At 36.9% G+C, this 26665-nt stretch overlaps 1 protein-coding gene across 3 annotated transcripts; it reads left to right on the top strand.

Moving 5' to 3' along the window:
* The first annotated feature begins 918 nt into the window (after positions 1–918).
* On the top strand, positions 919–26105 carry PBK (PDZ binding kinase). Of its 3 annotated transcripts, XM_045997303.1 has the most exons (10): positions 919–1058; positions 1670–1724; positions 2897–2975; positions 6624–6701; positions 11138–11231; positions 15865–16007; positions 16499–16668; positions 18121–18250; positions 24800–24973; positions 25458–26105. In XM_045997303.1, exons 4-10 carry the CDS (start codon positions 6644–6646, stop codon positions 25655–25657), a joined length of 969 nt encoding a protein of 322 aa, XP_045853259.1. In that variant the 5' UTR covers positions 919–1058; positions 1670–1724; positions 2897–2975; positions 6624–6643; the 3' UTR covers positions 25658–26105. The 3 variants fall into 3 exon arrangements, with proteins under 3 accessions (XP_045853259.1, XP_045853260.1, XP_045853258.1); XM_045997304.1 differs by lacking the exon at positions 2897–2975; XM_045997302.1 differs by lacking the exons at positions 1670–1724; positions 2897–2975.
* The last annotated feature ends 560 nt before the right edge of the window (positions 26106–26665 follow it).

Here is a 26665-nt window from a genome sequence, read left to right as displayed (position 1 = left end):
GATAGGATAACTGGGTGATGGGCATTAAGGAGGGCACATGATGGAATGAGCACTGGGTGTCATATGCAACTGATGAATCACTAAACTCCACCTCTGAAACGAATAATACACTACATGTTAATTAATTGATTTTAAATTAAAAAAAAAGATGGGGTTTATGATCATAAAAACCTACAAAATAGTCTTTTTGTATTATATTGTGTGTATATGCGTGTGTGTGTGTGTGTGTGTGTGTGTGTGTGTGTGTGTTTTCTTAGGGTATTTCCTCATCCTCCCCTTCTCCCACCCCATAGAGTCCAAGCTCCTCCTGAGCAGGAGGTCATTCTATGACTTGATCATCTTTGTGCCTCTTGTATAACTACTATAGTCCATACCAGGCAGTGAGAGTCAACGCACACTTCACCAATGGTAGGTGCCCTCCCAATGATGCTCTAGAAAGAGATGAACAAATGTTGAACTGAATGCGGTAACTGCAAGAGTTAGCAAAATTTCCAAATATCTGTTTGTCTTCGTAGCCAAAAATGATTGTTACTCTAGGCTAATGCGTTTTTAGAGTGTGTCAAGGCCAAATCAATCTCTAAAAAAAAATTTATCTAATCATCATTACGCATTTTGAGAATTGTGTTTGTAATTGGGGAAGAATTTCGGCCTTAAGTATATGCATGGATATATACTCTTTTTAACCGAAGTTGTCCCTCTGAAAGGCTGACAGGAGGTATAAAAATCAGTTTGTCCTTTCTTTCTTTCACTTGTCTTCAAGGCGTCCGCATTTGATAGTAAGATGGCATCGCTGAGATAGGAAAAGCCAGCGAGGCGGGAAAACGCCAGAACGACGAATACGGCTTGTTATGTCCTTCGCGCCGCCCCGTAGTTTGCCGCTGTGCAGGGGCGGCGCGCGCGGTTTTGAAAGCTGGGAGGGTCCCGTCCCAACGACTGTTACGGAGTGCTTGTGTTGGCGGGTGGCTGGCCCTGAGACAGCCCGGAGTTGTGTGGAGGGCCACTCGGGATCCGTTTTCAAGACAGCCTTGGCCTGGACCGTTCCCCCCGGCGCGGTTGCGGTAAGGGGAGCTTTGGTGGACCCCTAACCGCGCGTGGGCCCGGCTTGGGGCAGAACCCCCCCCCCCCCCCCCCCCCCCGCGGCCTCTGTGTTTGCTTGGTGACAGCTCCGGGCCTAGAGGGAAAGGTGACGTTGGCAATGTGGCGTTCAACGGGGAATTCCCTTAGGAAAAGTGTTTTCGACTCAAACCCGCGTGCGCATCTGAATCGCAGGGTAGGGTGGGGATTTCAAGAAAAAAATTGCCCTTTCCTGCAAGTGAAGCCTAACAGTCTGTACTGTTTATGGAAGATCCGTAGGACAAGACGGTGGATCTAGTGGGTTGCCCTTATTTTACGGTTGGTTTCACAGACGCCAAGAGGCCCGGGTCTCTGCTCCAGGCGAGACCCCAGGGTTTAGGGACATCTTAGATACACCAGATCCGAACACAGGCTTGCGCTTGGTGGGAACGATGGTTTCTTACCGCCGCCCAGTGAATCTCAGTTCCAGCTCTTAGGGGCGGCTGGAATTGGTGAGGGATTTCTGGTGGGAACAGAGAGGGTAGGGCTTGAGAAAGAGGGTTCTTGAGAAAGCACGGTTCCCTCCTTTGAACTTCACATCTAATGTTGCTTCCAGTTTTCAGGTGAGGTGACTGAGCTGGTGGAAGAAGGGTTTTAACTCCCAGCCTTCTGTAAGCTCCTGGATGGGGGTGGGAGGGAGCGGGCGGGGTGGGTAAACGGTTTGTGTTTCTACCTCCAGGAAGCCCTGGGATGTAAAGCGTGCAGGACCTTAGAAATAATCTGATCAGAACTTTGCCTTTCTTTTTCAGGCTCCTTTCCCCCTCTATTTCCTTTTCTCATTATCGTTACCAATTCTCTATTTCTGCTTTTTCTTTCTTCTTTGTTTCTTTGTTGTTGTTGTTGTTTTGTTGTTGTTGTTGTTGTTGTTGCCTGTCTATACACTTCAGTTCTGCCTAGTAGTAACCATGTGTTTAGTCCTACAGTGGCTTTGGGTACCAAAGGTATTGATATCTGATCCAATAGATCATTTGATTAACTTGCTGAGCTCCGTTAATTTTTAAATACTGCTTCTTAAACAGTACTTGATTAAAAAAATCTCCTAAATACTCCATAAACAATGAAATTTTGCCCACAGTCATAATACTTTCATTTCTAATGTATCGCCATGTAAGATATTCACAATTTTATGCCACTACCTTTGTAAGAACCTTGTGATTCGGAACACTATGGTTACTTAGCAATTTATATATAAAGAAAGAGATAGATCTATATGTATATAGATTACATATATCAAATCTGTGAGTTTGGACTAGTGGCTAGAAACCATCTCTCAGTTGGCTGAGGCCTGAACTGTTTTGTCATAACAAAAGGTGCTCAGACAACCGTGAGATGGAGAGGTATAGTGTGTTTAGGTGCAAGTAGGTTGTAGTAGGAAGTGGGACTGAGTCCTCGAGTGTTCTAGAATGTAACATTAAAAGCCTTTTTAAATGTTAGATGTTTTTAGTTGAAGGAAGATTTTATGCTGCTTCTGAGTATCAGATCCTTTTTATGCTGAGGGGAAGGGCAATGAGACTTAAAAGGCAGTAAAATTTCCAGGATACCCCACTTTGTGGGATTTTTTTTTGCATCCTAGTTTTCTGGCTTCTTGTCAGTTTACTGTGTTCTTCATCTCTCATGTTGAGATTCCTCAGAGTTCTGTGTTTCCTATCTTTACTTACTCCTTAGATGATCTTAACTAGTCTCTTGGCTTTAATACCATATAAATATTGATATGCCACAAATTTGTACCTTCAGATTGGATTCCAGACCTATATTCAGCTGCCTATTTCACGTTTTTATTCAGGTGTCTAATCAGGTATTCAAAATTGACTTCCTGGGGCATCTGGGTGGCTCAGTTGGTTAAGCGGCTGCCTTTAGCTCAGGTAATGATCTCAGGGTCCTGGGATTGAGCCCTTCATCAGACTCCCTGCTCAGTGGAGAGCCTGCTTCTCCCTCTCCCTCTGCCTGCCGCTCTGTCTACTTGTGCTCTCTAATCTCTCTGTCAAATAGATAAATAAAATCTTTTTTAAAAAGTTAAAAGAAAAAATGACTTCCTGATCTGAGTTATGGTATCTCTATTCTTTCAGTTGCTCAGTCTGAAAACTTAGAGCTATCTTTGACTTTTCTGTCATTCCTAACAAAAATCCAAACATTAGGAATTCTTCTTGGCTCCAGATTCATAATACGTCCAGAACCCAACCATTTCTCACCATCTCTTTCCTGCTACCATCCTGATCCAAACCACCATATCTCTCCTAGATTATTATAGTGTTGTGTCTGTCCTTGTTCCCCTTCAGTTAATAAACACAAGTGGATGTGATCCTGTCGAAACATAACATGGAGTCTATCACTCCTCCTTGTAAAACCCTCCAGTATCTTCCCCTTTCTCAGCAAGAGCTGAAATCCTTTCTGTGACCGAAGCTCTGTGAAGAAAAGATGAGGTCTTTATGGCTTCAGTGCTGTACTTGATTTGTTCTCCTTCATGCCCAATTTCTGTGACTTCATTTCTTTCTCCCTTTTGCTAGCTCTGCCCTCTTAGCTTCCCTCGAATACTTTCAGCCTCAGGCCTTGGTATTTACTACTTTTGTCCTGCAGACTTCCCCTAGGTATTTGCATGTACCAGCTCCCTTACTTCTTTTAAACTACATCTCAAGGAGACCTCCCTTGACCACCCCCGTTCAAATTCTAAGCTCCTTAAAAGGAGCTCCTGTCTCAGCCCCTGTCTTACCTCACTGCTGTATATTTCCCCAGCCTCTATACCATTATCTTCTGTATTTATCTTCTTGTTTGTTTGGGTCTTGTTCACTGTTGGGTCTCCGGTGCCTAGAACAGTGCCTGGTGCATAGTACATGTTCAATAAGTATGTGTGTTGGCTGAGTGAATGAAGAATGGCTTCTCATTCTTAGTCTCAGTCTTAGAAGCTCATTGAGTGCTCCTTCACAACTTCTTTTGAAGGTAAATGAATGAAGATGGAAGAAGGGCAATCAAAACCATATGGGGAAATTATTTCCTAAGTAGAAGTAGCTCCTCCAACCCCCTCTGTTAAAATGGTTTATCCTTCCTGAAAGACCTGAAATGTCCTGAAAAATGTGTTCCTTCCTTTTAATCAAATGTTTCACTTGATAAAATTAGTGTATTTTTTCATGAAAAGGAGATCTTTGGTGTTCAAAATTCAGGCAAATCTGAAAACAGTGGTGATTGTAACTAATTTTAAAAAACCAAACTTCTCATTAATAGACAATTAAAAGTAGGCCTTTGAGGTGATTTTTCTTGGCAGAGTTTTTAAAAATACTATTTATTAAGAGCTCTATTCAAAATTTAAACATATGTTCTCTCTGCCTGCCAATTTTTATTTTATTTTGTTATTATTTTTTAATTCCAGTGTCATTTGCATACAGTGTTATATTCATTTCAGGTGTACAATATAGTGATTCAGCACTTCTGTATATTACTCAGTGCTCATCATAAGTGTACGCTTAATCCCCTTCACCTATTCCACCCATCTCATCCCTTCATCCTCTCTGGTAACCATCAGTTTGTTCTCTGTAGTTAAGGGTCTGTTTTTTGGTTTGTCTTTGTTTCACCACCTCCAGTTTGTTTTGTTTTTTAAATTCCACATATGAGTGACATCATATGGTATTTGTCTTCACTTAGCATTATACTCTCTAGATCCATCCATGTTGTTGCAAACAGCAAGGTTTCATTTTTTGTGACTGAGTAATATTCCACTGCATATATGTACCACATCTTCTTTATCCATTCATCTATTGATGGACACTTGGGCTGCTTCCATAATTTGGCTATTGTAAATAATGCTGCAGTAAACATTTGTGTGCATATATGCCTCTGAATTAGTGTTTTGGTATTCTTTGTGCAAATACCAAGTGGTGAGATTACTGGATCATAGAATAGTTCTGTTTTCAGTTTTTTTGAGGAACCTCCATACTATCTTCCACAGTGGCTGCACCAATTTGCATTCTCACCGACAGTGCATGAGAGTTCCTTTTTCTCCACATTTTACCAACACATGTTGTTTCTTGTGGTTTTGATTTTAGCCATTCTGACAGGTGTGAGGTGATGTCTCACTGTGATTTTGATTTGCATTTCCCTGATGGGGTGATGTTGAGCATCTTTTCATGTGCCTCTTGGTCATCTGTATGTCTTCTTTGGAAAAATGTCTATTCATGTCTTCTTTTTAATTGGATTTTTTTATGTTCTTTATATATTTTGGATGCAAACCCTTAATCTGCCTCCCAATTTTTTTAATAGGCAAACCAAACAATCTTATAGACATGTAGTTTGTTTTACAATAAATCTAATATGAACCAAGCTATTTTTAAAAAAGAAAAAGTAATATTGAAAATTTTTATAAAAAAGGATTCTTTAACAGATGTATTACAGAAGAAATAAAAAGCTTGGTTTAACTTGCTTGTATACACATTATGTATATTTTCTGTTGATAGATAAATTTTTTTTTTTTAAAGATTTTATTTATTTATTTGACAGAGAGAGAGATCTCAAATAGGCAGAGAGGCAGGCAGAGAGAGAGGAGGAAGCAGGCTCCCTGCAGAGCAGAGAGCCCGATGCGGGGCTCGATCCCAGGACCCTGAGATCATGACCTGAGCCGAAGGCAGCGGCTTAATCCACTGAGCCACCCAGGCGCCCCGATAGATAATTTTTATATAACTTATTGAGATATATAATTCACATATTATTAAATTCACTTTCTGAAAATATATGATGTAGCGACTTTAGGAATAGTCTAAATTGAGTATATTAAATCACTATCCAATTTTAGAACACTTTTGTCATCACAAAAAGAAACCCCACACCCACCAGGAGTCACTCTGTGTTCTCCCTTCTCCCCAGCCCCTGTCAACTATAACCTGTTTTCTGTCTGTGGATTTGTTTGTTGTGGACATCTGTAAATGGAATCATGTATGTGGCCTCTTGTGTCCGGCTTCTTTCACTTAGCATAATGTTTCTAAGGTTCATTCACATTGTAGTATATATCAGGACTCCTCCTTATGACTGAATAATATTCTGTTGTGTGTATTGTATGCCTTATTTTGTTTATTCATCATCTGATGAATACTTCTGCTTCTTCTTTTTGGCTGTTATGAATAAATGCTGCTTGCACAGACGGTTTCTCTAAAAGGTATGAAAGACCTATTAACAGTGACCCCCGGGAAGTGAGAGGGAAACTTTATGTACTGGGTGATTTTTTTTTTTAACCAAGTTCATATATAACTTTTTCCCTAGTGTGTATATTATTTTTTAAAAACAAACAAGCATAAAAACCTAATAATTAATAGTATGACATTGGGTAAGTTGTTCTACTTCTCTAGGTCTCAGTGTTCTCACTGTAAATAAAATTGGACGAAGTATTCATCATGGTTTTTTTCAGTTCTCAAATTTTATGTTTATATGATAAAATGAGTTACAGTGTTACAGAATTTTTTTTTTCCTTCATGAATGAGAATTGTATTCTGTATAACTGCAGTGTAATTTTCAATTTGTTTTCATCATAGGACCTAAAGTGTTTATTACAATGGAAGAAATCAGTAATTTCAAGACACCAAGCAAAGTATCTGAAAAAAAGAAATCTGGTAAGATAAAATCTTTTTTTGTTGTTATTGCTATAGAAATGTCTTAGCATTATTAGAGTTTGATCCTTTATTATTTATCATACACATACAATTTTAGCATAAGTCCTCTTTGTAGAATGTTGATTTTAATAAGACTTGTTTTGTAGGCCAGAGTTTGGCCATCTACTGGGTAATTTTATTGATATTCTAACAGATTTGGAGGTTCTCTCTGGTAAAGAATCAATTTGAACCATGAAGTACTTTAACTTTCCCCTTCTGGTACATGCAGTGCTCTTGTGAGGGGAAGAGTTTCTAAGGCAATTAATCCAGTGACTAAAGGGTAATCTTTTCAACAAATAAAAGCTTTTGGATATTCATATGCAAATTTCTCTCCACTTTAATCATACAAAAATGATCAAAATTATACATTTTCTGGAAGATAATTTAGGAGAAAATCTTATCTTGTTCATTTCTAGTACATAGATTTTTGTGTACTGACTTTGTGTCCTGCAACTGTGCTAAAGTACTTCTTCTATTAGCTTTTGATGGGTTCCTTAGGCTATTACATACATAGTTGGTACTGTTGTAGATGAATATATGAAGATAGTGTTACTTTTTTTTTAACCAGTCTGTGTTAGTTTATTTCTTTTTTTCTTTCCTGATGTCACTGGCTCTAGTATATTTTTGAATAGAAGAGGTGTGAGTTAGACATACCTCCCTTGTTCCTAGTGAAGTTTTATGTTAGATGTAGGTTTTTCAGTTATCTTTTTTTTTTTTTTTTAAGATTTTATTTATTTATTTGACACAGAGAGAGAGATCACAAGTAAGCAGAGAGGCAGGCAGTGGGGAAGGGTTGAAGCAGGCTCCCAATGCAGGGCTCGATCCCAGGACCCTGAGATCATGACCTGCGAGGAAGGCAGAGGCTTAACCCACTGAGCCACCCAGGTGTCCTCAGTTATCCTTTATCAGGAGGAGGGATTCCCTTTTATTATTCTTCATCAGGTTGAAGGTTATTATGAATGGATGTCGAGAGCTTTTTCAGAATCCATTGAGATAGTTTGCTTTAAATGTAACTTATGTTAATTTTCAAATGTTAAACGAACGTTTCATTCCTGGGGTAAAGTCAGTTTGCTCCTGGTGTATTTTATGTATTGTTTGATTCGGTATGCTAATATTTTCTGTGTTCATAAGGGATATTGGACTGTATAGTCTTTTTTTGGGAATGTCTTTCTGGTTTTGATATCAGCATATTTTATATTCATAAAGTATGGTGGGAAGTGTTTCCTTCTCTTTCCTTGGAAAGTATATGTGGAGTTGATAATTTTTTTTTTCCTTAACTAGTTTTTCCTCTTTCACTGATAGTAAAGCCATGTATGTGGCCTGAAGTTTTCTTAGGAGGAAGATTTTAACTGTGACTCCACAGTTAATTGGCATAGGGCTCTTCAAATTATCTATTTCTTCTTGTGTAAACTTTGCTAGTGTTTTTCAAGAAAGTTTTTCACTTTAAAGTTGTCAAATATACTGGCAAAATGTTATCTTTGATATACTCTTTATTACCTTATTACCCTTCTAATGTCAGTTGGATCTGTGGTTGATATCTCCTTTTTCATGTCTGATACTGGTATTTTACATTTTCTTCCTTGACTTGAGGTTTATTTATTTTGGTGAATGTTTCAGGCACTTGAAAAGGTCATGTGGGGGTGCCTCGGTGGCTCAATGGGTTGGGCCTCTGCCTTTGGCTCAGGTCATGGTCTCTGGGTCCTGGGATTGGTCCCCGCATCAGGCTCTCTGCTCAGCCGGGAGCCTGCTTCCCCCGGCCCCTCTGCTTGTCTCTCTGCCTACTTGTGATCTCTGTCAAATAAAAAAATAACAAAAAAGAGAAAAGGTCATGCTTCCTGCTGCTTAGGGGTACAGTGTTCCATAACTGTCATTAGGTCAAGCTGATTGACTTCTGTTGTTTGGTTCAGGTCTTCTGTATCTCTACTAATTTTACTTATTCTGTTTTTAAGAGAGGGATCTCCAACCACAACTGTGGATTTACCTACTTTTTCCTTTGAGTGCTACAGTGATTGTTTATATATTTTGGAGCTTGTTATTAGATACTTTTACATTTAGGATGGTTATTTCTTTTGATGATTCACCTCTTTACTATTATGAAATGTCTTTATCCAGTGTTGTACTCTTTGAAGTTCATTTTATGTGATATGTGTTCACTTTTATGTGATAAAACCAGTCCAGTTTTATTTTGATTACTGTTTGAATAGGATGTTTTCCAACTTTTTACTTTTTTTTTTTTTAATACTTTTTTTTTAATATTTTATTTGACAGAGAGAAATCACAACTAGGCAGAGAGGCAGGCAGAGAGAGAGGAGGAAGCAGGCTCCCCATGGAGCAGAGAGCCCGACGCGGGGCTCGATCCCAAGACCCCAGGATCATGACCCGAGCCGAAGGCAGAGGCTTTAACCCACTGAGCCACCCAGGCGCCCCTCCAACTTTTTACTTTTAACCCATCTATGTTTTTATATTTAAAGTGAGTTTATAAGATAGCAGATAATTATGTCTTGTTTTGTTTTTATCCATTCTGACAATTTCTGCCTTTAACTGGACTGTTCAGTCATTAGTCACATATGGTGATTTAAATTTAGGTTAAAATGAATTAAAAATAAAATTACAAATTTAGTTCCTCAGTTGTACTAGCTACTTTTCAAGTGCTCAGTAACTACATGTGGCTAGTGGCTACCATACTGGACAACACAGATACAGAACATTTCCATCATGACAGAAAATTCTACTGGACAACAGTATTTAGAGAGCCTTTAATGTAATTCTCTGTGGTTGGATCAAATCTACTATTTTGCTGTTGTCCCAAAGCTCGCTGATGATTTCTTTGTATTTTTTCTAATTTTTTTTTTCTGTACTTCATTTTTGGTTTGTCTTAAAATGTAGTTACCTTCTTCTCTAGATGCTTCTCTAACAGCGTCTCTAGATGCTCTAATTCTTATCCATTGTCTTTTTTATTTCTTGTAGTTCCATTAGAAGTTTTTTTTACATCTTTTTTTTATTGTTACACTTACATTTTCCTTTACATTATTGAGCATATTTTTAAGATTTCTATTTTAAGGTTCTTACCTCCTAATTCTACATCACTGTCATTTTATGGTATGTTGCTATTGGTTTATTTTTCTCCTGGTGTGGGTCATATTTCTTCTTTCATGCCTGGTAGTTCTTTTACTGGCTGCTGGACATTTTCCATTGCCGAGTGCTAGTTTTCGTTATTCCTTGGAGGACTGTGTGATTTTGTGATGGTCCAGTTAACATTACCTGCACATTAGCTTGTTTCTTTTGAGGTTTGCTTTTAAGCTTTACTGTAAACCTTTTCCTTGGGCTACAATTTAGCTGGACTGTTTAGAGGACTTTACTCAATGCCCTGGGTATTAACCGAGTTACCACACCGTGGCTGATGGTAACTGAACTATTCCTGGACCTGTGTGCTCTCTGACAGCTGTTTAGTCTACTGCTTACACTTGGTGTTTTCCCTGATTTGGCAGGGGGTGGGGGGGTCTATCCATTGGATGTGCTTATAACCAACACTGAATAGAGGGAGACCTCTTTTCAGGTCTCTGGAGCTTTCTCTCTCATTTTGTGGCTCTCTATGGTTCTCTACTCCACAAATTCTAGCTACTTAGGTCTTTTGGACTTCTGATCTCTGTCTCCTGAGTTTGACAAGACTTCTGGGCTGTGTTTCTTTGCACTGTAGCCCAGAAACTGCCTTAAAGCAGCAAGTTAGGGCTATGATAGGGCTCACGTCATTGCTTCTTTTCACTCAGAGTTCACAACCCTGCTCTGCCTGTCATCAAATGTCTGAAAACTTACATTTTGTCAAGTGTTTTAGTTATTCATGGCAAGAAGGCTGTTCAGTTGTTCACGAACAAAAGTAGAACTCCTCCATATCATCTTCTTTAATGAGCACATAAAGCTCTGCAATACAGGTACCGTGTAATTATGACCCTAATGATGACTACTTAGGTTTTTTGGTTTTTTGCAGTCACAAAATCAAATGCCGATATTCAAATATGTGTGCATGCCCGTGTGTGTGTGTATGATGTCAGCACACGTGCTGTAGTACACAGTTGGCAAACAACATACAGTAACAGTTTAGGCTTTGTGGGCCACATAGGGACTCTGTGGATTATTATTCTTTGTTTTTTAACAACACTTTTGTAATCTAAGAACAAATCTTAGCTTGTGAGCCAAATGAGAATAGGCTGTTTGCTGACCCCTGCTTCGGTGTTATTGTAAGACGGGGCCTCAAAAGTAGATTTGGTCAAAGGGTTTCCACTTAAAATTAGGGTAGTTAAGATCAAATTGCTCTCTAGAAGATTATGCCAATTATTGCTTTTGTTGAGGTCTTTTCAAATACTCATTTTATATTTTTTATTTCTCTTTCTGACATTTAGCATTATGTTCAACTCCATGTATAAATATTCCTGCCTCTCCATTTATGCAGAAGCTTGGCTTTGGCACTGGGGTAAATGTCTACCTTATGAAAAGGTGAGTATAACATTCCACATTAAACTTTTCATATGGAACCCTAGTTGCTCTGTAATTGAAGACAAAAAAGAAGATGAAAATTCAAATATTTTGATCTCAGATATGTTCCTGGTCCTATATGACTGCTATATTCCTGTCCTAGAACCTTTTATAACTTTGCCAGAGTTTTGCCTGGTTAACTTTTCTCTTACCTTCCTACTGACGGATTATTAAAGGAGAAGGAATTTTCTCAGTGAGGAGTCTGCTTCTCCCTCTCTGCTACTCCCCCTGCTTTTGCTCTCTTGCTCACACACACACCATCTCTTTCTCTAAGAAATAAATAAATTAAAACCTTTAAAAAAAGGGTATATGCATGATTTTAAAGTAGGAAAATTATGTTAAAAGAAAAATGAAATTATAGGTGTCAATAAACATTTTTTTAAAGTTGTTTTATCCATTACTCTGTACTTTTATTTATTAAGTGGCAAATAACTTAAGTCAATATATATTCCTCAATGCGTTCTTGGAATCAGCCTGACTACCAGCATATCGTTAGCTTTATCTAGGTTTATATTGTGCTTGCTTCGGCAGCACATATACTAAAAATATATATATATATAGGTTTATATTGTTTCCAAATAGAAATGCTTTCTTCAATAAAAAAGGTAATGAATTGAGACTAGCATAGCAATTATTTTAGTAAATGGCGATTCTTGAATATTTGTAGTTTAAACACCCCCTTCGTGTGTTCTTGTGCTATTTGTTTTTTAGACCTTCATTTTTTTAGTGTCTGAAAGCTTGTTATTTTGAAAGAAAAAATTCTCACAGATTTATGGCATCTCATTTTTCCCTCCCTTAAAAAAAAATCCTTAAATGTGTGTGTTACCACCAAAGTTCTACTGTAGGCAGGACTTAATTAGAAAACTTGACATTGTTGATACTGAACAATAGTAGTCACCCACTGACCTACCACTCCTCCTAACATAGCCTTGTGCACCTGGGATTTTTTTTTTTTTAACGGTAGAGATTTCCTTCACTTCTCTGGTGAATTGGGCCCTCTGTTTTTCTGTATCTTCTATCTTACTATTTCTTGGTTTATATTTTATTTTGACTGAGTGCACGTAGTAGCTCCCCATTGAAAGATGTACAGGAAATAACTTTTTTTGCAAATTTGCATTTATGAGTATGTTTTCATTTTACTCTCATTCTTGAATGGGCCTTTTTGTTTTTCTGAGTCAGAATTCTTATTTGGAAATAATTTTCCTCTAGAATTTTGAGGTCATTGTTCCATTGTTTACTAGCCTGTAGTGTTACTATTGAGATTTCTGAAGCCTTTCTGATAGCTGCTGTTTTTTATGTAATCTGGTTTAGGTTATTTGTCCCTCCCACTGTCCGGGAACTTCTTATGATCTTCTGTTTGTCACCAGTGTTCTGAAAGTTCTCAGTGACATACATGGGTGTGGGCCTTCTGGAATCTGAAAATTCTTGCTCTTAAATCTTTGGAAATTATTTTTTAAATTACTTTGTTGATAATTTTCACCCCCATTATTCTCTTTTCTATCTGGAATTCCTATTATTCTTTTTTGGGTGCAGGGCTGATTTTTTTTTTTGCTCTGCTTTCTGGGAGCTTTCTCCAACTTCATCTTCTGATTTTCGATTTTTTCATTTTTGTCTGTCTTGTTTTTCATTAATTATCTTAACGTTTGCCATTTTCATATGGCATCCTAAGGCTTTTGAGGGTGCTGTAAGTGCTCTGTGTCCTGGTCTGGATATTAATAAACCAGTATAACACAGGTGAAAACACATTCAGCATTTAATATGCATGTGGTCATGGATTACTCTTCCCCTGTACTTCACGAGTTCTCAACTATGGCAGTAAATCTCAGGCTAAAGCCCACCGCTTTAACCCTTCCAAAGTGGGTCTCCAGTGTTCAGAAGCTGGGGGAATAGGTGCACAACTGATGCAGAATCGGGGAGGGTGTGTCTAGAAATTCATCTGCTTTTTAAGTGACTTTCAAGAAGGTCAGTAGGCTGTTTGGTCTGTTACTTTCATGGGCTTCGCCATGCTTTTCCAAGCTTCCGAAAGTGTGTTGTTGTCTCCTTTTCATTATTTCTATCCCTCTCATTGGGTATAGGTCTTAAAATACCCATTTTCTCTTTTTTAATGGGGTTTGGGATGGATCATAATTAATTGTGTATGTGTAAGCTAGAAATCTGTATTTTTAACCTAGAAGTCTATATTTTTTATGTTAAATCAAATTTACATTCCTAGATTAACTTAGTTGTGACACATTATTATTTTTTAATAAACCTGATGAATTCATTTTGCTATTTAAGATTTTTATGTCTGTGATTTAAGTGAAATTAATTTGTGATTTTCCTTTTTCTGTTGTCCCTATTTGATTTGTTTATTAAGGTTATGCTAGATTCATAGTCCCTTTTCTTTCTATTCCCTGGAACAATTTGTGTAAGATGGAATGATAGGTTCCTTGAAAGTTTAGTAAACTGACCTGTAAAATTATTTAGGCTTTGTATTTTTTATGGGAATATTTTAAACTCTTGATTACATTTTCTCTTTTGTTAGATTTCTTAGCTTTTTCTAAGAATTTATCCATTTTGTCCTTTAAATTATTGGGGTAAAATTTTTAGTATTTTCACTTATAATTTTATCTCTGAGAAATCTGTGGTTATGTCTCTATTTTTGTTGGCAGTGTTATTTGGGTCTCATTTTTTTCCTTGTGCAATCTCATTTTAAAAAATCTGCCTGTTTTGTCTTTTCAATGAACCAATTTTTAGCTTGGCAAAATATTTTATTCAGATTTTGTAAATATGTTCTTGGTGTTCGGTAGATTCAGATGTGTTGTGGAAAAGGTGAAGATGGATTTGTTCACTGAATTCTAAATCCTCAGAAGCTGAGGGGTACCCTTTGAAACTTGAAAAAATATATATATATATTTTTTTAAAGATTTTATTTATTTATTTGACAGAGAGAGAGGTCACAAGTAGGCAGAGAGGCAGACAGAGAGAGAGGGAGAAACAGGCTCCTCACTGAGCAGAGAGCCCGATGCGGGACTCGATCCCAGGACCCTGAGATCATGACCTGAGCTGAAGGCAGCAGCTTAACCCACTGAGCCACCCAGGCACCCTGAAAAATATATTTTCATAATAAAATCATATGGAAGAGGTCATCCCCAAATGCTATTGTTATCTAAAACTGGAGGTTTAAGAATACTTTGGGTAGGGGCGCCTGGGTGGCTCAGTGGTTTAAGCCTCTGCCTTCAGCTCGGGTCATGATCTCAGGGTCCTGGGATCGAGCCCCGCATCGGGCTCTCTGCTCAGTGAGGAGCCTGTTTCTCCTTCTCTCTCTGCCTGCCTCTCTGCCTACTTGTGACCTCTCTCTCTGTCAAATAAATAAATAAAATATTAAAAAAAAAAAGAATACTTTGGGTAGACTTATATATGATAGATGGATGTGAATTAAGAAATCTAGTGATCCTTTGAGTGCATGTTTTTTGATTAAAAAAAAAAAAGATCCTGCAATCATAGAGCCATGTTCATGAGTTAGTAAAAAACTAAGTGGATTCCTGATTCTTTGTTCAGTCTGTTTTATCTTCGTATGGTGAAACGTTTTATCTATAACTTTCGAGGCTCTTTCATTAGCTTTCCTGCCCATATGCTGCATACACCTTCTTAATTTGCCATTGTCCCATGAATAACTACTTACTTCATCAGGTAACTTTTCCCTGACTTTGTTCTACCTGTTTACTTAGACCTTAGAATATTTTCCTCTTAAATATTCCGAAAATGACTGACTCTTCCTAGAAAACAGACAGTTTATGTTTTTTCTCATTTGTATGTTTATTATCTCCTTACGCCTGTGTCTTTGAGTATATGGTGAAAGGTATAGGACGGATCGGTTACTGTGGAGGCACAATATTTGTTGGTGAAGAGCAGTCTGTTACTCTTTGCACAATCGTATATGGGCCAAATGTTTCTCATACATCTCTTCTTTAAACTTCTTGAGTAGTAGTCTTTATTACTTAGCATTCTGTAACTTATCTCTGGTACATATAGTTAAATGTTTGATGAGTAGTTGGTAGTCTGACATGCTGAAATGGAAAAATTAGAAAATAGTATCGTAATTTTGAAGTTTAGAATTTATAATGTTCATCTTTTTCCTTTTAGTTGTCTCTTTTTAACCCCTCCCTTTCAGCAATAGAAATCAGACTTCTCTTGTAATTAATAGATATATGAGCTATATATCTTCCAATTAAAAAGAATATGTAGCAGAGGTGTTGATAATCAAAAATACTTTATTTAAAAAATTTTTTAAAGATTTATTTATTTGAGAAAGAGCGTGCATGGAGGTGGGGGAGGGTCAGAAGTAGAGATTGTCCTGGATAGACAGTGCACTGAGCACAGAGCCCAATGCGGGGCTCTATCTCATGACCCTGAGATCATAACCTGAGCTGAAACCAAGAGTTGGTTGCTTCAGTGAGTGAGCCATCCAGGTGTCCTAGTAGTCGAAAATATTTGTAAAAAATTTTAAACAAAGTATTATTGAACCTTTCCAAAATCTGAATGTTCTCGTTAGTCATTTGAAATGCATTATGATTATTATTGTTTCCATACATTGTTTGATTATTTTTTTAAGATCTCCCAGAGGTTTGTCTCATTCTCCTTGGGCTGTGAAAAAGATTAACCCTAGATGTAATGATCATTATCAAAGTATGTATCAAAAGAGACTAATAGATGAAGCTAAGATTTTGAAAAACCTCCATCATCCAAACATTGTAGGTAAGTTTAAATTTATCTTACAGCAGTACATGTGTTTATTCAGTCTCTTGACCAGTGTCAAAATGAAGGTGGTGGAGGAGTTTGGCAAGAACCAGATTATTGTGAATGTTCTAAAATAAGAATTATATTTTTAGATGCTTATGTATTTTTAAAATTTAATGGGACTAGATATACTCATTATGATGCTGGCACTGTAGAGAATTCAGGAATATAAAATGACCTTCATTTAGATAATTTCCTTATTTTCATCTTTAATGTAAATAAGACTAGTGAAACCATTGTATTTAGGAAGGCATAGAGCATTTAAAAATATTTTAATTTGTGATACTATTGGCAAACACTGAAGTCATTTTAAATTGTATCTACTGAATTAGCTTTATAAATAATTGATTTTCATTGTATTTTGTCAGTTTCCAATCACATCACTGTAAAAAAACTTAAATACTGTTATACTTTCCTATTTCTGTAAGAAAGTGTCCTGTTTTCTTTAGGTTATCGTGCGTTCACTGAAGCCAGTGATGGTAGTCTTTGTCTTGCTATGGAATATGGAGGTGAAAAGTCTCTAAATGACTTAATAGAAGAACGAAATAAAGACAGCCAAGATCCTTTTCCAGCAGCCATAATTTTAAAAGTTGCTTTGAACATGGCGAGAGGATTAAAGGTAAGCAGGCCATTATATTTTAAATGGCTATTGTGGAACATAAAAGAACTACCTTATATACCTAATTACAAGGTGGGATTTTTTTTTTCCCCCAAAAGAAGTAGATGTGCTAGGTGAAAGTCTTCATCTACTCTCATACTGCAGCTAGCAGGGTTTCCTTATCTTGATGAGCAGAGTATTGTTTGAGGCCTTTACATAGCCTGAAATAATCCAAGTCAGGTAGTTTTGTTTATAGAGATCATATGTTAGGTTTAGTTAAAAGATTAATCAATTTAACACAAATTTAGGAATTATTCCTGGGGGGTAGCCTAATCCTCTGTGGATGTAAACAAACCTCTTAAAGATTGCTTTGTGAGATGTTATTAAGTTTTGGATATCAATATACATCTATAGGTCAAGTGAAAAAAAAAAAAAAGCTCTTTTAGTGTTGTCAGATAAATTGTTGTGCCTTTGAATACATACAATGAAAAGAAAAGAATTTGTTATGGTAGGTAACCGAACAGGAGAAACGGCGGCTCGGGAATGCTGTTGGATGCCTGGAAAGTGGAACATGTCTTGGTGCTGACGTCAAAGTTGCGTGTTAAGAGTTCATTTAAAATTGACTTGTGAAATATGGAACTGCATAAAAGCAATCTTCCTAAGTACATATTTTCATATGTATGTAGAAAAACTGATTTTAAATGGATAGGATAAACTAAATTAATCATTTGGATTATTTAATAAATAACTTTATATATGGATAGTAGAATTAATAAATTTCACTATAAATTTATTTGAGCATACTCAATTTATGATCAGCACTTAAATTAAGCACAGTAAGTGTTCGAAAGTATATACCAAAAATTGTCTCTGCACTAGTTTCAAGAAGCTCACAGAGTAGTTGCTCAAATGCTGATGAATGAACAAATAAGAGTTTGTCAGGATTATTTTTGATTATGGATGAGTATCATTACTAAGGGTTAATGTGTAAAATAAATTATTAGTCTTAGATGACATTTCTGCTTCCTCCTCTTGTTGTAACTAATGCCCTTCCTTATCTGTTGTTCTGCGTTATCTTGACAACTTGTGAAAAGTGTGCCTCATTTTGAAGATTCCAAATTCATTTCTAAAACTTACTAGTCTCAAATAGAATTGTGATATATTTTTAAAGCCGCAGTATCCTCTTTTGCTGTAAAAGTATGAAATGCATTTGAAAAGGAAAAGTTAGCTTATCTATAAATAGACATTGATTTCCAAAGCCTCCTTTATGGCAGACTGGTCAGTATGGCAGACTGGAGTAACCTGGGATGTTCTCTTGTCTGACTTCAAGTAATCTGAAATGATGGTCAGATATCATCCTGCGTGTAGTTCCGGAAGGGAGTTCAGTTTTTTTGTGTGTGTTTGAAAGTTATCATATATATTTTTATCAGTTTATGTGTTTGCTCAGATGTGTTAAATTTCCCACCATTTTAGTATCTACACCAGGAAAAGAAACTGCTTCATGGAGACATAAAGTCTTCAAATGTTGTAATTAAAGGTGATTTTGAAACAATTAAAATCTGTGATGTAGGAGTCTCTCTACCACTGGATGAAAATATGACTGGTAAGTAGTATTTGAATTTTTATTATTTTTTTAAATGATTTTATTTATTTGTGAGAGCGAGAGAAAGCACAAGCAGCCGGTAAGAAGAGGAAGAAGCAGACTCCCTGGGGGCTCAGTCCCAGGACCCTGGATCACGACCTGAGCAGAAGGCAGACCCTTAACCCGACTAAGCCATCTAGGTGCCCCAGCAATATTTGAATTTTTTAATTTTATTCTTACGTAATTTTTAAATTTCTAATTTTTATTTAAATAGATAGGTTTATGTACTTGACAAATCAGAAACCATGTATAAAAAGTACACAGTAAACAATATCCTTCCTTTCCTCTCTTCCACTTAGCCTCCAGCCCCCTCCCTCACTACACCCATGATATAAATTATTTTATTTTGATTAACATCTACTTTAAATGAAGATGACTTTAGGATCTATTTCTAACCAGGATTGGGATTTTTATATGGTAAAAGATCTGAGACTAGAAAACAAAATTTTCTTTTAATAAGGTTTTATAAAGGAATTCATTTAGTGACAAGATTGGAGAAACTGGTAGAAATGGGGTAGAAGTAGGAAAGTGGGGTGCTACTGAAGGCCTTCTGCTTATCCCTTGGCCTGCCCCTACTCATTCTTCTCACTCTAATATAAATACTGGCATCCTCAGAGAACTTAACATCTTGGTAAAACAAAAGCCAGCCTTGTAAAGAAAGCCTTGGCTTTCAACATGTTATTTAATAAATAACATTTAAATTTGCTTCTTGAGGGGCGCCTGGGTGGCTCAGTGGGTTAAAGCCTCTGTCTTCGGCTCAGGTCATGATCCCAGGGTCTTGGGATCGAGCCCCACGTTGGGTCCTCTGCTCGGCGGGGAGCCTGCTTCCCCCCTCTCTCTGCCTGTCTCTGCCTACTTGTGATCTCTGTCTGTCAAATAAATAAAAAAAAATCTTTTAAAAATAAATAAATTTGCTTCTTGATATGAATATAAGATAAAAGAAAGATTAATGAATGCTGTTAAGAACTTTTGCACAATTTAATTTCTAGTGAAGATAAAATCTTTGAGTTAGGTCAAAGGAAAAATCCAAGATGAATAGAGCAACTTTATAAAGATGTCTGTAATCATTCATGAAGGTAGGACTATTATGAGCATTTAGTCTACATAACTGCTACAGAGTTGAAACTTTCAAATATTAAAGGAGAAATTGTGAAACAATAAAAATAAGATTATTTTAGCATAATTTTCTCAGTCCTTCATAGATCAAATAGACAAAACTAAGATGTAGAAGTTCTGAGTAGATAATAAGGTGAATCTCTATGCATCCAGGTATTTATTAAAATTGAACATGGGGGCGCCTGGGTGGCTCAGTGGGTTAAAGCCTCTGCCTTCGGCTCAGGTCATGATCCCAGAGTCCTGGGATCGAGCCCCACAGCAGGCTCTCTGCTCAGCGGGGAGCCTGCTTCCTCCTTTCTCTCTGCCTGCCTCTCTGCCTACTTGTGATCTCTGTCTGTCAAATAAATAAATAAAATCTTTAAAAAAATAAAATAAAATTGAACATATATTAAGTTATAAGAGAAAACCTCAGATTACAAAAAGTGGAAGTATTGCATGGAGCACTGGTTGTGGTGCATAAACAATGAATTTTGGTACACTGAAAAAAAATAAAATAATATTTTTTTAAAAAGCGGAAGTGGTCTAATGGTTGACATTCATTATCCTTAGCACTAAAAATCTAGAAATTGATGACATGATTAGGAACAAACCACCTGCATTTTTTAGGAAGTCAAAATATTTATAAATAATTCTTAGCTAAAATCATATACCACCTACACAAATATTTAGGAAAATGTTGAGAATGTAACAACAAACCAAAACTTATTTGATACGGTCAACACTACACAGATTAAAACATTTGCATTATTTAACCTTCATCAGAAAAAAATGAAGCCCTTAAATACAGAAACAGAAAGTGAATGAACTAAAAAACCCATAAATTCTGCATTATCCTAATATGATCTATTTTATTTTAGAACGTGTCAAAGTTCATAGTTTATAAACATGTGAAACAATTCATAAACATATTAACAGTTCATCCTTGATGCATGTTCAAATGAGCTGGGAAAATTCTATGAAAGAATGACCAGTAGGAATTTTCCCGAGGAAATATTAAGAAATATTATAAAGCCACAGTAATTAAAGCAGTGATACTCATGAGAAGATAGGTAGAAAAATATAAAGTCAGGTATTCCCAAATATATCGAATTTGTTATAATAAAAGTGACAATTTAGTATTAGTGGGAAAGAGGTGATTGAGTCAATAAACGATGATGTCTGGATGTTTTAGAAAAAATAAAGCTGTTTTCCATCCTCACACTCATCCTTGTAGATTGAGGATGTAAAAAAAAAAAGCGGAAAAAAATTGTAGGTAAATATTTCCTTAATATTGGGCTTAAGAAGGACAACAAAGTTAGAAATGATTTAAAAGAAAAGCCATGACAATGAAAAATTCCTTGAAAAATTTCTCAATGCTACTATGAGCTATAGGATAGCTTTAACGTGTACTCTCGTACGCGATGTAGAAGTGCGATTGGTGTACCATTCAGGTTAGGCTAAGTTGTGCTGTGGCGGCAAACCCTCAAAAACTCAGCGGCTTCAACAACCAAGGCTTTTTCAGGCGGCACATCCAGATGGCTGCGTTCCACGCATGCTCACTTGAGGACCTAAGCTGCTTGAACATCCATTGTATGGAATATTGTCATCGTTGTATGTATGGAGGGTAAAAAAGGCTCTATGGCTGTGCACTGCAGTAGATACTAGCTACATCTTGCTATTTAAATTAATATTTTAACATTTTAGTCAATTCCGTTCTCAGCCCACCCACCCACTTTTCAAGTGCTCAGTAGCTGTGTATGGTTACTGGCTACCATATTGGACAAGGCAGATATGGGACATTTCTATTGTCACAGTAAGTTCTGTTGGAAAGTGCTGCCCTAGAAAGTCTTGTGTTAACAGATGCTCAAGATTAGAAATGACATAAGTCCCCTTTCACAACTTGCTGGCCAGGACCAGGCAGGTGGCTCTGTCTGAGCTTGACAGGCCAGAGTGTGCAATCCTTCCATGTGTCCTGAGGGGAGAGTATGAACTACTTGATGAACAGCACTGGTAACTGCTACACTGGACAATTTGGAAAGGGTTTTTTTTTTTTTAAAGAAGAAAACCCTTTCAAAATGTCCTTTGATCCTATAAATTCATTCCCAAGAACGTATTCCAAAAAAAAATTGGGCAGAGTAGGGTTTTTTTTTTCAGAGTAGGTATTTTTAATAATAACCTGATATATTAACTTAGCAAAACCAAAGGAGACATAGTCTTATAGAAGAAATAGAGTTGAGACAGAAGAATCAAAACCCATGTAGCTTTAAAAGCAAAGCAGAAACAAAAACAGTAACGATCCTGATAAAAATACAAACACTGAGACTTTTGGCTGACCCTCAGCCTCAGTCATTCCTGTGTAAACATTAACCGGGGTTTCCGCTTCCTTGAGGGCATTTATTTTCAATAGATACTTTTTTTTTTTTGGATCAATAGATACTTTTAATTAAAATTTGGGCGCCTGTGTGGCTCAGTGGGTTAAGCCTCTGTCTTTGGCTTAGGTCATGATCTCAGGGTCCTGGGATTGAGTCCCGCATAGGGCTCTGCTCAGCGGAGAGCCTGCTTCCCGCCCCCCGCCTGCCTCTTTGCCTACTTGTGATGTAAAATAAATAAAATCTTTACAAAATAAAAAAATAAAATTTAAAATTTGATCTGGTTTTCTCAAGAAAAAAAAAATATTGGTAAGCTTGGGGGAAGTGTCTGGGCAGCTCCTCTACTGGAACTCTCAGCTTCATGAGACAGTTTAAGGTTAGAGTCAGCCTAGCAGTTCTTAAAGCTGCTAGACCAGCCGTGCATGAAGAGAAGGCATTTCTCTTCTCTTGAGCTAAAGCTTTCTCTTTATGAGGAAGTTTAAAAATAACAGGTAATGGGGAAACAAAATTAATCTTTTTACACCTCATTGTGTCTGCACTAATTTGTGTTACAAAAATATGCGTTGTACAGAACAGACTGCAGAACTTTAAGTGAATGTCCATCAGTAAGGGATGATTTAATTTACTGTACCACCACACAATAGAATTTCATTAGAATTACATAGGTTTATATTTGTAGGAATGGTATGTCCAGATATATTAAGTGAAATGAACACATTTTAAAATAGCACTTAAATATGTATATATTAAGACAAGTTTGGAAAAAATACATCTAAATCTTTAAAACTTTAAGTTTTGTATTTTAATAGGTGACATATTCATGTCGATTATACCCGAGGTATTCTGTGACAAGCCCAGATTTTAACAATGGTTATCTCTAGATTGGTTGGTTGATTTAGCAAATATTTTTGTATTGAGTGTCGTCAGGTATTGTGCTAGGTACTATGAATATAGAGGAAAATGGATGGACACGGTTTTTACTCCTTCTTAGAATTTTTATATGTATTTTTTGAATGAATGTATAGGTGACACATAATATTGTGTTGGTTTCAGGTATGCAACAGTGATTTGACAAGTCTGTATGTTCTGCTGTGCTCACCACAAGTATGACTACACTTACCACCACACAACGCTGTTACAATACCATCTTTATTCCCGATGCTGTGCCTTTCATCCCTGTGACTTACTCTTTCTTTAACCTCCCATTCCCTTTTACCCACTTTTCTCATTCCACTGGCAACTATCAGTTTGTTCTCTGAATTTATAGGTCTGTTTCTGTGTTTTGTTTGTTCATTTGTTTTGTTTTTTTAGATTTCACATATAAGTGAAATTATAGTATTTGTCTTTCTTGGAGTTAGTTCACGTAACATAATACCCTCTGGGTCCCTCCATGCTTTTGGAAATGGTGAGATCTCATTCTTTTTTTTAATGGCTCCATGATATTCCAGTGTGTGTGTGTGTGTACATACATATGTACATACATAGGCATATATGTACATGTGTGTAAGCCACATATTCTGTATCCATTCATCTTTTGATGGATACTTGGGTTGCTTCTGGGTCTTGGCTATTGTAAACAATGCTACAGTAAACTGAGGGAGGCATATTTCTTTTTGAATTATTGTTTTCATTTCCTTTGGGTCAATACCAGTAGTAGAATTATTGGTCATATGGTAATTCTATTTTTAATTTTTTGAGGAACCTCTGTACTCTCTTCTACAGTTACTGCACCAGTTTGCATTCCCACCAGTAGTATACGAGGGTTCCTTTTCTCTACGTCCACACCAACACTTGTTATTTCTTGTCTTTTTGATACCAGCTATTCTGACTGGTGTGAGGGGGTATCTTGTGATTTTGATTTGCAGTTTCCCCATGATGAGTGATGTTGAGCATCTTTTCATGTGCCCATTGGCTGTATGTGTGTCATCGTTGGAAAACTGTTTGGATTCTCTGGCCATTTTTTAATTAATAGTTTGGTTTTTTTATGTTGAGTTTTATGAGTCTTTATGTATTTTGGATATTCACCATTATCGGATATATCATTTACAAATATCTTCTCCCATTCAGTAAGTTGTCTTTTCGTTTTGTTGATGGTTTCCTTCACTGTACAAAAAAGTACGTTGTTTTGGTATAGTCCCAGTAGTTTATTTTTGCTTTTGTTTCCCTTGCCTGAGGAGACAGATCTAAAAAAATGTTGCTAAGGCCAATGTCAAAGATATTACTGCCTGTGTGTTCTTTTAGGAATTTTATGATTTCAGTCTCACACGTAGGTCTTTAAGCCATTTTGAGTTTGTTTTTGTTTATGGTATAAGAAAGGGGTCCAGTTTCATTCTTCTGCATGTAGCTGTCCAGTTTTCCTAGTACCATATATTGATTGCTTCCTTTGTCTTGGCTTAATTAACCGTATAAGCATGGGTTTCATTCTGGGCTCTGTTCTGTCCCTCACTGTGTCTACTTTTGTGCCAGTACCGTACTGTTTTGATTACTAGAGCTTTGTAGTGTATCTTGAAATCTGTAATTGTGGTATTTCCAGCTTTGTTTAACTTTCTCAAGATTGCTTTGGCTATTTGAGGTCTTTTGTGGTATCTATATTCTATATTCCTGCCACTTCTTCTTTTTTTTTTTTTTTTTTTAAGAGAGGGGAGGGGCAGAGGGAGAGGGACAATCTGAAGAAGCTCCCTGCTGAGTAGGGAGCCCCACTTGGGGCTTGATCCCTGGACCCTGAGATCATGGCCTGAGCTGAAGGCATGTCACATCCTTAAGTGACTGAGCCCCTCAGGTGCCCCAATTCCTGCCACCTTCTAAGAGAAATGCTGTTTCTCCACACCCTTGCCAACTGACCGACTTTTTGAATATTTTACAATTTGATAAGGAAAAAGTAATTCTTATTGAGATTGAGTGTATTTTCATGTTTATTACTTACATTTAGTAACCTCTAAACTACCTGTTAAAACATTTATCCAGTTTTCTTTAGGGTGGTTGCCTTTCTTAGTGATTTCTAGTGTTTGCCCTAAAGACTGACTTTCTTGTATTTTACTTGTTTCAGTGACTGACCCTGAGGCCTGTTACATTGGCACTGAGCCTTGGAAACCCAAGGAAGCTTTGGAAGAGAATGGGATTATTACTGACAAGGCAGATATATTTGCCTTTGGCCTGACTCTGTGGGAAATGATGACTTTGTCTATTCCACACATTAATCTCCCAGATGATGACGATGAAGGTATAACTACATATTTTTGCCATAAACCCCAGTCTCTTCATTTTGAACTAAGATTAGCTGGTAAAATAATATTTCATCTTTCTATTAAGTTAAAATTTAAAAGAGGAAGTTGTTTGATCTAGTGCATGAGATATGGATATTAATGTGGACTAATTTGGCACGATCTCAGTTTAATCTCCTACAAATGAGATGTATGTTAATTGACAATAAATAGGGAGATAAATTGAGAAGATCCTGCAGAGCAGAAAGTTTCCTTGGAAACTCCCCTCGCCTATGGAAATGACTGGAGAGCTGTCATATAGTAAGAAGGGAGGAGCTCATGACCTGTAAACCATGACAGTAGCTGATCTGCCATGGCTGGGTAATGAAAGAGACCATCTGCCTCCCAGGTGATGAGCTCTCATTTTGGAGAGTGAGTTTGAGCAGATGCTAAGATTTTCCATGACTTAGTGTTATTTTGTTTGTGTCAACTCCTCTTGAGCAGATCAAACTTTTGATGAAAGTGACTTTGACGATGAAGCATACTATGCAGCTCTGGGGACAAGGCCGCCTGTTAATATGGAAGAACTAGATGAAACGTACCAGAAAGTAATTGAACTCTTCTCTGTATGCACTAACGAAGATCCTAAAGATCGCCCTTCTGCTGCACACATCGTGGAAGCTTTGGAAATAGATGTCCAGTGATCCCCTCATTTTTGTGACTCCTGAGCTTTATGTTGGCTCGTGTATATAACTGTTCTGTTTAGTGTAATACATTATATAGTTACTATGATAAGCTGTAATTACTATACTTTTTGAAGTGACCAGCTTTAGGACCATAGCTCCTAGAACATTTAAACAATTATTTGTATTTAACATGTTTACGATGGTAAGCATTTGAGATTGTAGAAGTTTTCTATTAAGTTTAAGAAACTAGCTACTTAAGTATGTGAATTTGTTTGTACAATTTAAAACACTAGCAATAACACAATGCTATAAACTCTATGTCTAACAATTTAGATTGAGTGACCATTACTTTTATTAATGCTCAAGAATTCTTTATTTTAACGGATCTATTGAGATTAGCACTTCATGCACTATAAAATAAGTCTATGTTGCTTATTTTTTTAAACCATTAAACTTTTTCCTGGCCTTTTTGGCTGATGTGTTTATTACTAAATATGGTCACCAGAAGCTGAGAGAACAGGCATTTTTGGTTCAGGCTTGTCTTGCTCTCTTGGATCTCCCCAGGTCTTTCGCTTTTGCTTTAATTTGTTAAATGTATTTTCTGCATGGAGATCCCTTTTTTATTTTTATTTAGTGATCTGTCTTAAGCATTTCATAGTTCTGGTGTAAGAACAATAAAATTTGAATAGGATGATATAGAATAAAGGAGACTTCAGTTACCAGAATTTGTCTTATTTTATCCATAATTAATTTGAGTGTCATCATTAAACGTATTGAATGAATGTGAGTGAATGTGAGTTTCTTGTGGCCTATAAAGCAAGGGTGATTTGGATCAGCAGTTTCTCTGCCACAGCTGCCTGGGCATTTTTTTCCTTTTTTAAGATTTATTCATTTATTTGAGAGAGAGTAAGGGGGTGGATGGAGGGAGAGGGAGAGATACTCTCCAGCAGACTTCCCTCTGAACACAGAGCCCAACGCAGGCTCAAGGGGCTCGATCCCAGGACCCTGAGGTCATGACCTGAGATG

This window comes from Meles meles, chromosome 2 (assembly GCF_922984935.1).
Source record: "Meles meles chromosome 2, mMelMel3.1 paternal haplotype, whole genome shotgun sequence".
Lineage (NCBI taxonomy): Eukaryota > Metazoa > Chordata > Mammalia > Carnivora > Mustelidae > Meles > Meles meles.
Note: the sequence above shows the minus strand (reverse complement) of the source record. Positions and strands in the feature narration are given on the sequence as shown.